At 35.0% G+C, this 13,512-nt stretch overlaps 1 protein-coding gene across 6 annotated transcripts in view; it reads right to left on the bottom strand.

The window, feature by feature from the left end:
* The window catches only part of RYR2 (ryanodine receptor 2), a 385,403-nt gene that overhangs the window by 282,187 nt on the left and 89,704 nt on the right, over positions 1-13,512 (bottom strand). For all 6 annotated transcript variants that reach the window (XM_071432561.1, XM_071432585.1, XM_071432571.1 and 3 more), the window contains exon 2: positions 6,438-6,557. In XM_071432561.1, coding sequence (XP_071288662.1) covers positions 6,438-6,557 — 120 coding nt within the window. The remainder of the gene's footprint in view (positions 1-6,437; positions 6,558-13,512) is intronic.

The following is a 13,512-nucleotide window of genomic DNA, read 5'->3' as shown; positions in this document are numbered from 1 at the left end:
CATTTCATCTGGAGAAACTACAACTCATGTTTTGTTCATTAAATTTCATAAATTTTATAACTTTGGGCTAAGTTTCTTGAATGGATGGCCTATGTCACTAATAATGTGAAACAACTCACTAATATTTTAAAAAATGAGATTTTGAAATCTTTCTTGCATTGTTTCATCAATAGCAAACATGATGCAAGCATAGATATCATATATACTATCCTTTCATTCAGTGCCATCACTTGGAGTATTATCATCAACTAAACTGACCTACAATATTACTTTGATTCTATCTTTCAGTTTTTGTCACTGTATGTTCAGGTTACATGTCATGAACTCTACCAGCATATTTAGGAATTCAGAACTTTCCTTTGGAAGTGTTTTCCCAGGTGCTTTATCAATTACAGTGTTACATATTTCTAAAATAGATTTTGACTAGAAAATCCCAAGTACACAATACATTAAAGTACATTTAAAGTTTTATAATAAAACTCCATGGGTTCCAAATAATTAGTATTAAGCATTCAGGGTTATCCCCAAAACCAGAAAACTGGCCTATAATAATGTCTTACTTTTAAAAATATTAAGTAAGTGAGCATCATTTAAAAAGAAACCCTTTTCCATTCATGAATGTAGTTTGAAGATAGGAAGAGTTTTAAATTCAAATTTTGTAGCAAATAATGCCTTATTAAGTTAAAACTCAATGTATATCTCAGGCAAAACTAGATTTGATAAAAAACATTTCTTTAAGATCAGAAATAATCGATTCCTATGTGAATTTAAAACTTCAAATATCTGCTTCAATGGGAGATATAATGAAAAATGAAAATACTAAGGTTTCACAGATCGGATCTATGATTATTACACTATTTAGTCTTTGGTGACCTGCTTGATATCACACATTTTGTTTTCTTTTTAAAAACTACCTGAGTTACAGGTGACAGTACAAATATTCTATATTACTGTACCTAGGACCAATGCCCACAATATTCAGCTGACATAAAAGCCATATTTCTATTGCTGCTTTACAGCCATGGAGATCTGACAGTGTTTTTCACAGTCCAAATGTTTCACGTTCATTTCAAATTGTTTAATTTCCATCTCAATAAACATTTATGTTGGTTTCTGGGACTAATTGCAAGGATCACAATCAGGTCTGATGAATATAACTACCAATCTGCATTTAGGCTCAAAATTCATACAATAGTTACAAGAAGTAAAAACTGATTTGGATATACATAAATAATAAAGATAATTTTTAAAAATTTGTAAATCCTACGTTGCATAAAACTATATAAAATGTTGTGAAACACACTGTTTTTATTTACATTACTCCTAGAGAGCATTTTACTGAGAAAGAATGACTCACTGAACAAAATCCAGCCTGATCTACACCTATGAAGACTTCATCTACCTGTGTCTAATTTATGTATGTCAAGTAGGCCAAGTAATGTGCAAATATTCATAAATTCTCTCAATTTAAATTATTGAAATCACCAGTTTTAGTCAAAGTTGGCTAAATGGAGTCATCTGAACATAAGATTAAATGCCATCTTTATCATTAAATGGGAATAATCATTTTGGCAATATGACACAAAAGCAATTTAAATGGCCCTAGAGGTGCAGCTACAAATTTTTTTACTTATTAGAAAAGGATGAAGTGGAAACTCATGTACAGAAATGAATCACAGCAATTACATTAAAAAAAAATTCCACCAACCGCCTTACTAAATGACATATTCAGAGAATGACCCAATGTAAACACAAGCAAACAACACTGATCTAATTTCTGAGAACAAAACCAAACTTTTGACTGCTCAAAAAGTATCTGCTTGCATCCATATGTTAATAGACACCACATGCTTTTTTATCTATTTGGATTTACACAATCAAAAACTGTGCACAATGCAGGTACTGTTTCTCAGCTGTCAGAGAGAATTTCAGACTCAGTCTCTCTGGAGACAGATTATTTGTCTTGGCCACTGAGAATACGTTTGCTGTAAAAGACAAAAAAAATAAGGCAACTTTGCCTTCAGATCTTACGCTCTGGAAGACAAACAGAGAAAAGATTTTTTTCTCCCAGAGGCAATCAGGGTACAGGAGTTCAGGCCAATATCCCACCATTCAGGATGACATCCTTCTCCAGACACATCCATACATAATTTGACTGCTGGCATGGACACAGCTTGCATAAATACCTAAAGAATCATACTTCCATGTAGCCTTGTCTGTGCCAGGTATAACCGCCTCCAGTCCCCCTCCCCACATTGTCCTCTTCCCTTTAAGCATGGCCACCTGTCCAGCTCCAGCCAATTCATTTGACTAAAAAAAGGGCAAAGATAAAAATCTAATTATTTTTATTTGTCAGCACAAGAAGCAATATGTCACTCTTACCATCAGGCTTTTTTTCTACTTCCTTACACAACAGTAGCATCTAGGGGCCAACAAACAACAGAGCATCACTGACATACTCTGGATAATGGAGTCAGAATTCCCAACCAACTGGCATACACCAAATCTGAAGAACCATTCTGCTCTGATACAGAAGAGATTCTTCAAAAGCAAAATGGAAAATAAGTTACCAAAGTCTTCCATATGAAATACCTCCTTAACTTTACAAATAGAATTATTATCAGTTTCTGGACTCTGCTCTCAGCACTGAAACTTAGTATATGTAAAAAAGATCAAACCATAGGATCACACACTGCACTGCCTTCTTGCCTTCTTCAAAAAGTTAAATGAAGGGAAAAAAAAGAACCACCAAAAAAAATTGGGTGGCCTTTTTAGACCTTCAAAAACCCTCACTATGTTATCCTCCCCTCTCTCAAGTTCAAATTAGAGAGACTTCAAGAGGGGAAAAAAGCCCCACACATAGTTTTTATCAGTACTTTTTAATGATGTAAAGTAGGGCCATACCTCAGGGCATAATGAAATGAATATGAGTTTACCACCTGCCATAGAAACAGGAAAAAAACCCAAACCCTTACGCCATTTAGAAAAGCCTAACTTAGCTTTCAGTGTTCTGCTCTGCAGTCATTCACAAGGGATCAACACCACCTTTGTGACTGACCCAGAGCTTCATATTTTTCATTCTGCACAATGGACAGGAATAGTTTTCAGAAGCTGTTAAAACACAGTTCCACCTTGTTTCCTTTTCAGCAATCTATGCACTATTTAAGTCTAAAGAAAAATCACTTCACTAGCAAGACAACATCATCTTTTAATGAATAGACTGCCTCCTATGACCAATATGTTTATATAAAGAAAGCAACAACATTCAAATGTAAAGAAATAGATCTCACTGATCTTGAGATAAGTTAATTCATGTTTTAATAAAAGGGATGAATTTAAAAGTACAGCAAGCAATGATAAAGCAAAATTACCTATAGACAATTGCCTAAACAGAAGTCTACAGGTCTGCTGATTTTGGCTGGAGTTGAGGTAATTTTCTGCCCACTGGCTGGTACAGGACTGTGTTTTGGATTTGTGCTGAACACGGGGTTGATAATATAAAGATGTTTTTGTTATTGCTGAGCAGGGCTTGCACAGAGCCAAGGCCTTTTCTGCTTTCTCAGTTTTACCCTTCTGGTTCTCTCCCTGGTCCCACCCCTGACCCCACTGGGGGAGTGAGCGAGCACTCTCTGTGGGCTTTGGTTGCTGGCTGGGGTCAAACCATGACAATGAGACTTTTGCCTTTTTTTCCTGAAGACAGCCATCCTTATTTTCTTCTTCTTCTTCATGAAATAAAAATTCATGCTATATATATGACAAAACTTGCTGAAGAAATAATCACATGAGATGAGGAAAGTAAGCATTTTAAATTTTGTCTTCAGCATGTCCTCCTTGGGTTTTATTCTTGCTGCTACAGCTTTTTCAATGCTAAAAATTTTTGATGGTTTATAAATCTAATATTGTTATACACTTGACACTTCCAACCTATTCCTAGAAGATTTCTTTTGAGACATATTTACTTTGAAATTGGTAGAAATTGATATAGAAATATTTTTTCTTGAGCTACTACACCTCTACAGATGAGGTAGTCATGAGTCTATCTTGGGCAAGCCTGTATGTTTTATATGCAGGACTGTCTCCTTTTAGTAAAATTACACATAATTTAGACCTGATGTCTTGTTTATCTCTTATCTTGCTCTTCAGTATATGGGGTCAATTAGTGCAAGGCTGCAAATTGCTCAATGACAAGACCTTTCTGGTCCTCAACCAAGCAGGCTGAGGTCACAAGGAGTTGTGAGGGGACACTGCCAGGACAGCAGACTCCAACAAACCCAAGAGATATTCCAGACCATATGACCTCATGCTCAGGAGGGAAGATGAAAAAGGAAGCAGGGAGTGATCAGAATGACAGCATTTGTCTTCACAAGCCACCATGATTCACAGTAAAGCCTTGCTTTCCTCAGGATGAACACCTGGCTGCTCATGGGAACAGGTGAGTGAACTTGTTTTACTTTGTCTATTAATCTTCTGCCTTATCTCCCAGTGTTATTGCTGTACAGAGATAAGTATTAATAGTCCACTGTTAGCAAATTATTTTATCAAGATATATCTTCAATTTGACCATTACTTAAGCAGTGTGAGTTATTTCGTGATCCTGGGGCAGGAAAGGGCACACAAAGAAGTTGTGCTAATAAAACGTCAGCTACACCGTGAGGACCCACATCCTGAAAGACACTGGAGAAAAGCACAGCACAGCAACAAGCATTCTCAAAAATGCAAGTCCAGGATGATAGCTGAAGTCTATTAGCCTTGATCCTTGCCTGTAAATCAGATGCTCCACTTCTATTTGCATTAAAGGGCATCACAATCCCACTCTACCTGGAAAACAGTCTCTAAGGCATGCATTTTAACAGGCTCAAGAATTCTGTTAGAACTATTTTCAGATTACCACACCTCTTTGAATATTTCCTATGTTCTTCCTTATATAATGCAACAGTAACATGCTACGGATACAGACATGAGGGATAAAAAATAAATTTATTTACTGTTATTTATAGTCAACTTTGCTTTAAGGATTTGATAATTTTATGGCTCCCTCAGTATTTATATCTACGAATGACTTCAGATGAGTTCATCCTAGCAACTGTCAGCCCTCAAAAATTAAAACACAGATGAGCTGCATGGGCTTTCTTTTGTTTGTTTTTTTTAGCCCCAAGCTCATGAAGAATGAGAAGAATACAGATTGTTTCATAAAACAAGGAGAAAAAGCAGCATCAGCAAACCAGCATACAAAACTGATATGAAATCTACACTGTATTCCTCAAAGACAGGAATATTCAGGAGTTTTATATGGGAAGAGAGAGACTAGATCTAATATCCAGACCTACTGGATGATAAGAAATTCATTAAATAAATCTTTCAGGCCTCACAGGCAACTATAACTACAACCACTTCTATCCTAGGACATTTTTATTGTTAAAAAGATTCATTTAAAACAGAGTAGCATGAATTACTTCATCAAGATCACTGCTATTATAATGAATCATTAATATCCTAGTGAAAAATTTATTATTATGAATAATGCATTCAAAATGATGAGACAGAAAATGAAGCATTACTCTGTGAAGTATCAGAGAAAATCAAAGTGATGTTATGAAAGCTGGCAAGATAACCATCATTTTTTGTTCTAAATCTTTTGTTCTAAATCTAAATGTCTTTTCAGATGCCTTACCTTTATTATATTTTCTTGCTGAATATTTATATTTTAACTAAAGAAAAAAGTATGTTAAACAACATTCTTTCCTTTCTATGAAAAAAATGTCTAAGTATATCCATTTCTTTGTCCACAAAACCAGTTCTGCCCTCAGGAGGCCCATTTTTGTCTTCATAGTATTTATTTGAGCATATGTGATTGTGAAACACAATCCCTTCTTTGCAATAAACAGCATAGTTATTTTTGAAACTATCTACTGCATATATACCAGAGTTAGAGGAGGCTTAGATAAAATGTGTTAGATGAGGTCATTTTGATAGTTGCACTATGCTCAGATAGGGAATCAGGTCTCGAAGTAATAACCATTTCAACATAAATGACACAGAATAAAAACTTGCTACAAATATAATAATCGCTTTCTTTTCTGTGAAGTTAGAATCAGAGCAATCACCTTGTCTCTCAATTTGCAATACACAAGTTGCTCTGTGGCTTACTGCAACTGAGTTCAGACAAGCAAAATAACAAGCATATTATTTGGGGTGGTCTTCTGCAGCTAACTAGTTTTAAAGTAAATTAAAATCAATTGAAAACACCACACTAGACTCCAGCCAAAGGACAACGGAAAAATTATTCATTTAACGGGCATTAAATATTCCTTTTATTCTTCATAGACTTGATTTGTCCCTTCTCCTCCACAGATTTGTGTATATTACATCAAAGCAAGCAATGTTACAACTATCGTTGCTTTGTGACATGAAATGACAATTAAAACACTCAGTGGTACCTTAGAATTTGATGTGGATTCCAAAAAGCAAAGCCTGTTGCCAAATCCTTCTGCAGCAAGACACAATTTCTGTTGCTCCTTGTGAACGGTTGCAGTGCACTGCAGAACCACTTCATCATCCTACCAAAAAGAAAAAGCAAAAAGAGAACTAGGGTTATGTTTCTGACCCAGTAAGACGTATGGAAGCTTTTAGAAAATAATTGTTAAATGCACAAACTGTTTTCCCTTAACACAAGCAGAATCAAACCCCAGCATATTTTTTTATTTTGAATTGTAAATGTGAGCAAATCAATTAAAAGAATTTTTTCTGTTTACCTATCCTGGTATTAAAAGTCAGAGCGGGAGTTTTATTTTAACTACACAGGAAGTACACAGGAATTAGTATTTCTTTCATAGGTCAGCCATACAATGCAAAGAAGTAGAAAAGCTTCAAATCAGTTAATCGATGGGTACCATATACATGTGAATTAACTTGTTTGTGTATATACTGCATGTATTCTAGTTAGTGCAACTTGCTTAGAAGGTTGTAAAGAAATAAAGAAATAAGGAAAAAAGGAAATAAGGAAAAAAATATTCTTCCTATCTTCAGAGTCATTTTGTACAAATAGTTCATAAATTAGTGGTTTTTGCAGTTAGTTGAAAAGCATAATCTTGTATAAATAAAAGATTTTACTTCCAAAAAGCTAGTGCCTATTCACTGCTGCTCCTTGTAAAAGCTGTGGAGAGAACTACCCACAGTTTCTTAACAGAAGGAGGTGTGGTGACTTGCTGAGACCTTTGCAAGCAAGAAAGACTGTGATAGAAGATAACAAAAGTATGATGACTAAGCAGAGTGCTGAAGCTAATCAGAGAAAGTACTACCACTATCTTATACTGAGTTTAATAGACTTTATGAACTTTTTTATTAAGTGCTCTGTGCTTATCCTAATGTGCAAGCATATAAAGACAGACAGGAAATACTCAGAATTAAAAGGGAAAATAAGTTATTGGGAGAGCTGTCCCATGGCTCTGCTAAGTATTTCAAAGAAAGGAAGGTCTAGGAGAAAGCAATGATATCTTGTACACAGCAAAGCAAACAGTGTGTTCCTTAGTCCTTAATATGTATTAACTAAAATTTTACAGGACTATTTACTGTGTAGTAATAGTAAAAGATCTTATCAGCAAGCCCTAAAAAACAGAGGCAGACCCTTATTTAAATCACAGTTCTTTTAAGTAACACAATCAGCAGCTTAAGAATCTCTATAGAAATATGGTTCCAGTTAAAGAAAGAAAATTGTGTTGCAATGAATCTATTTTCTAGCAAAGATTTTTTTGTTTTAGAATAGAAAAAATAGCATCTCTCTATGCATTCTGCCAATTCATTTATGAGTTTCCAATAATAAATTTCAAATTAATTACTATGAAGAGGACATATTGAACACTGTAACTAAAATTCAATAGAACAATAAAACTACAGGATGAAGTGTGCAACTAGAAGCAGGCTATGACTTGAAAAATGCATGCATTAAAGCAGGAATGTTTACCAAAGGAGTTGTTCTTATAGGCAGTTTACTACAGAGGGACATTCAGAAAAGTTCATCAAATTAAATGAACGCCTGAATTTAAATTGAACTGAATCATTTGAAGCCACCCATAAACATTTATCCTGAATTAAGCTAGTTTTTCATTTGTTCCATTTACTTCACTCAAATAATTTAACTAGACTAAATTAAATTGTATCTCAATCAGAAAAGAACAGGAGCTTACATAGGGTTTAATCGGACACTCGAAAAAATTAATTTCTGCTACCCTTTTTTAATTGTTCCCATATGTAAAAGGTAAGTGTAGGTAAAGCAATTTTCCTTGTATACCAGCAGAAGTGCCCATGCTGCAATCCACAGTCAATTGTAGAGGTGAAAAGTAATAACTGCTTCCAGTCAGGCATTAAATCCAAAAAACGTAATACATGCATACGCTACTGGTGAAGCTCACAACGTAAAATCACAGCTAACAAAGAAAATTCCCTGAAGGCCAATATCAAGGATGGAAAAGACCACACATACAGACCTAACAGCTTTGTTGTGTACTCTTTGTAGAGTTAAATCATCTATTAAAACCCAGAGCATTTGGGGGGGGAGAGCAAGTTGTTGGTTGTGTTTACTTTTTAAAGCACTAAATTACTATTTCCTAATCTTAATTACATTTGATTAAAATAAAGTTTCTTTTCAGGTTAAAAATAATGATGTTAGATTGAAGCTATATAAATACACTCTCCTTCTTCTTTCTCTTCCTAGCCCTTCTTCCTGAAGTAACCACCCCAGCAGAATCAAAATTTCAGTAACCCTGTCACCATTGTCCTAGAATTGTCTCCACAAAGCAGCGCTAAAGAAGATTTGAACATTGTACCTCCACAGCCAGAAGCAAACAACATAATAAGGCAACTTTCTACTGAAATGAACCACTAATTTTGTTTTTTATTGCCCCATTTTCTACCATTGTAAGCCAGGTTTTTAGAGAACATCTGAAAAGTGCTCGACATACCCCATCTACAAAAATTATTGCATGCTGACAGCAGAAAAATATAAGTTGGTTTGGAGCAAGTCCCTAACATACTTAATTTTAGTTAATGATCTAATGTATTATACACTTCTCTGTAAACCAATTAAGTTCAATTACCAGGCGCACATGTATAATGCAGATGCTGACTGCCAATGGATAAAGAACAGGAATACAGCAAATGCTAAATTTCTTGACACACAAATTTACTCGATACATTTTGCAAATGTTTTTGTCTTCCTACTCTGCGCAGTGTATGGCATACACAGATTATTTTGTTACATACTTGGCAAACAAAAAAAAAAGACATTTTATTAATAAATGCTTACAAGTTAATGAAAGTCAATCACTCTCTCATACCATTTTCCAAAGTTTGTTTCTGGGTTGGTAGGACATGTTCATTAAAACAAACTAAATTTCAACTCTGTTATATTTTCTTTGTTTTCTATGGAGATGTTCAAAAAAAATGTTCTCTTAATTCAGGCCTCAGAGTCACAGTGTTGTGGAACTTACTGTTCTAGTCCAGGTAGTGTTGAAACAACTGGCACAGAGGTTAAGAAAGATGTGATGCCATTGTCAGATCACATGAAAGGTAATTACAGATAATGAGTGTCACACACACACAGAGCTCTAAGTTACTTTGCATTTCTGTGCCAATCATTATGGAATTGTCTAATATAGGCTCCACATTAGATTCAGTCTTCCAACACTTACTGACTATGTGTTCAGAAGATTTCCTATAGATATTCAACTTGACTGCGCTGCAGAATTATTTTAAGATACATAATTCCATTACATTACATTTCTTTAAAGCAGACTGGTAAGTGGGCAACCATCTCATCAGTGTTTTTCTAAACTGTTTTCAAATCAGGAAATGATAAGCAGTTTCAGTATCAAGAGAGCTAAATTTCCTTATCTTAAGTCACACCACCAAAGAGACCTTCATTGAAGGTCTCCTTGTTCTTATACAACGAACACCACAATATGCATCATACTAAATGTCTATTAAAGAAAAATATCTTTCAGATATTTTTACATCTTGAATTATGAGATGTCCCAAACTGGCTCATTCCTTCCTATTATCTTCTGATATTAGATCATCATCGCTTTTCCTGTCAGGTCAACATAATTCATAGTTCAAAGGGCTGTAACTGTAGCCTTCAAAAGTTAAGCAAATACATCAACTCTCTTCACACATGACTGAAAATTCAAGGTGTAAAAGGCAATGCAAAGTTCCTGACCATAATGCTGGTGGCTTTTAAACACATCTGAGAACATTATTTAATATTGCAGTAAACTAAAAAAAGATCTGAGAGTTCAAGAAACCAACTTCAAGCACAGGTGTCTAATGCTAAAATGTAATCACTTGTACAAACTTTTTATCCATATGGAATATAAACTCTTGGACAGAGTGTTTCAAGACATGTAGAAGTCTGTGCATATCTGTACATAGCTGCGCTGATGATATGAAGTGCATAGCCAAAAGAACAAAACCTAGTCTTTTATCGTACAGTTATAGGTCTTTGTAATAGATCAAAATAACACACTTTGACAAAAATAGCATGTCTCAATAATTTTGAAATAAATGAGTTTAGTATATACTTGATTTCATTAAAATGCAAATAAAACCCAGTATCTATATGAACTTCAAATTTATTTTAAAGTTCATATTCAAAACAACCACAACAGATAAAGATTATACAAAGTTTCTCATAGTCTTGAAAAAGCTTCAGTATAGCTTGGAAGAAAGAGCAGTAGCACAAACCCAAAATCCCTGCAGTCTTTTCCACTGACAGGTATTTTAACTACTCTTGTTTTGCTGATTAATCATCACTTTGGTAAACATCTGTCTTTTTCCTCCATAGAAATTTGAAATGTTACTATTTCCATCCCAATTCCCTGTCATCATAGCAGCTTTCACTAATAAGTCCAAGGACACTGCTTTGTCTTCTATTTTTCCAGGGTGTGGATACTGAAAGAAGAGGCATCTCAAGAGCAAGGGAAAGTAGGTCCCAAAAACCACACAAATTCTGTGCACACAATTATCAAATGTACAAGGAAATGTCAGTCACTATAACAACAATGGAGCACAGTCCCAGGTGTATTACATTTACTGCATCTAAGTGTGAATCTAACTTGGGAAACTGTCCATTTAGTTTAGATACTTCAATGAATGATTCTTCTATCCATTCTCATTCATGCTTCAGTTCACAATCTGAGGTGCTTCATGACACTAAGGAATTCAGAAGAGCAGTACTTAATCTCCATCCCAAAGATATGGATGTGAGGAGCAAAGAGGATACTATCTAGCTACAATAACAGAGCATGCCCACAGGAAGACAGAACTGGCACTCACACTGCCCAGCTGACTGATAACCTGAGCCAAAAAGGTATTTTCCCCCCCGGGTTTGAGGACTGAAGCACCATCTCTATGAAGACAGGACTGGAAAGTTGAGCCTGTTCTTCCTGAAGAAGAGAAGTTGTATGGAGACCTCATGGCAACCTTCCAACATCTCTATGTAGATATGTTTTCGTCATATTGTTCACACATATATGCATGCATATATTTTCTTTTAATAGTCTTACTGTGTCCTATTAAACCCTGAAAATTGTCATCTCCCATGTAAAGTCAGTTCTGACTAATCCTTAACCTTCTCAATGTAGTTCCATTAAAGAACAAGCGTCTGGCAATTCCCACAGGTGGGCACATCTACAGTGTTAGTACCTCTTCAACATGGATGTATCTGGGATTTGGAGTACTTGCTGTGGCATTTTCCTGGAAACCTGATACTTGTTGGTTTGTTTGGTTGGTTTTTTTTAAAATACCACATTCATCATGTTTGTTTTTATTTTATTTTTATTCTGCACATTGTAGTCCTTTAAGCTTTTAATCATTTCACATACTTCTATAACTTCTGAATTCATTCATATCTGCTAATGGTTTAGTGGGGAGTTAAAAGATTGAATAATTTCTTTTTTTTTCACCATTCTCTGGGAATGCAAAATACATTTTCCTACAGTATGTCATTCTCCTGTTTTACAAACTATCCCATTACTACCTCCAAGTGTTTTACTTTATCCATGCAAAAAGAGCAGAGTATTGGAGCCTCTACTCTTGCTACAATCCTCTGCAGAAAAAGGTGAAGACAAAGTAGCAATATATTACAAATAATACATTTATTTAGAAACACTGTATGCTCCAGCCTGAGGTGCTTTAACTCATCACATCATGACTACGACGTTTGTGTTTCCCTTCCATTTCATGACAAAAACAGGCAACTTTTTCCAAGTATTTTCCTTTATTTTAGATTTTATACTTTATATTTTACTTCTTTGCAGAGAATGCAACAAATAACACATGAGTTATTACTAATCTAAATAAATTTCTGTGCTCTTCACAATCTGATTATACATAATTACCTCTCAAAGATATAATGCTGACTCTATGTTTCTGTGTCCTGACAATATATCAATTCTGAATAGAGAACAGAGAGTGTCACGTTTACAAAATTCAACATTCAAAGATTAAACTTTGTAAGTTATGCTTGTACATTCAAATTCATACTGTTGTACTTTATGACAAATACTGCAGTTAGTGGAAGGTTTCCTCAACTTCCATATGCTATAAATCAGGATCTCAGGACAGACTTTATTTTAATATCTCAATTTTTAATAGGTCACAGAGGCAGAGTTCTGCTTCACTGCATCCAATTTACTGTTCAGCTGTGCAACTGAACAGTGCAATGGGAATAGGTGCCACACATACTTTAATCTATTTTGTAGATTTACAAATAGAAGTTTAGCCAGTACAAATTGCTTTCTGCCTAGGGAAACTGTAGAATACTTCTTGACTTACAAACTTCACCTCAACTTCCCTTTGTCTTGTTGGGATAAACACTAGATTAGAGAGTAGAATAAAAGGTTTGAAAGAGCTACAGGCCATCAAGCACAAGACACAATTGCAGAAAACCATATGCTATATGCTAACAGGATAATAGGGTCCACAAATCAATCCCCTAACAAGATCCTAGACATCTGATCAGAAAAAAAAAAAAAAAAAACCCAAAAAAAAACCCAAAAAAACCCACAAAAAAACCCATACATAACATGCTTTGAGTCTTGACAGAAGTCCTACTGGTTGCTCCAGAGCCTTTTCCTTCTGTGATTTAGAAGGTAAAAAGCTACAACAGAGAAGTCAAGTAAAAAGTTAAGATGGTGTTTTTCCTTCTCCAAGTCCCTGCAGACAACAAACAGAAACCAAGATTTATTAAACACCACGTACATAACATGCAAGAACTGTGATCTGCAGAGATTAAATAGCTTTTCAACAACTCTACAGAGGACAGCAACAGAACACTCAGAGAGTAGCGTTACTGTTAATTCTATTCTTGACTAATCAGCCAGTCAACAAACTACCAAATTTTAAATACCACTTTAGGACAATGACTCCAAAGCTTCTGGCATCTGAACACAAAGACTGTGACAGAAGTAAGAAAAGGCCACAAACTTCTGATTACTCTATCTGAGCCTGAACCACAAC

This window comes from Agelaius tricolor, unplaced genomic scaffold (assembly GCF_023055355.1).
Source record: "Agelaius tricolor isolate 1412-34295 unplaced genomic scaffold, bAgeTri1.0.p SCAF_1, whole genome shotgun sequence".
Classification (NCBI taxonomy): Eukaryota; Metazoa; Chordata; class Aves; order Passeriformes; family Icteridae; genus Agelaius; species Agelaius tricolor.
The sequence above is the reverse complement of the archived record's forward strand: the minus strand, read 5'-3'. Positions and strand labels throughout refer to the sequence as shown.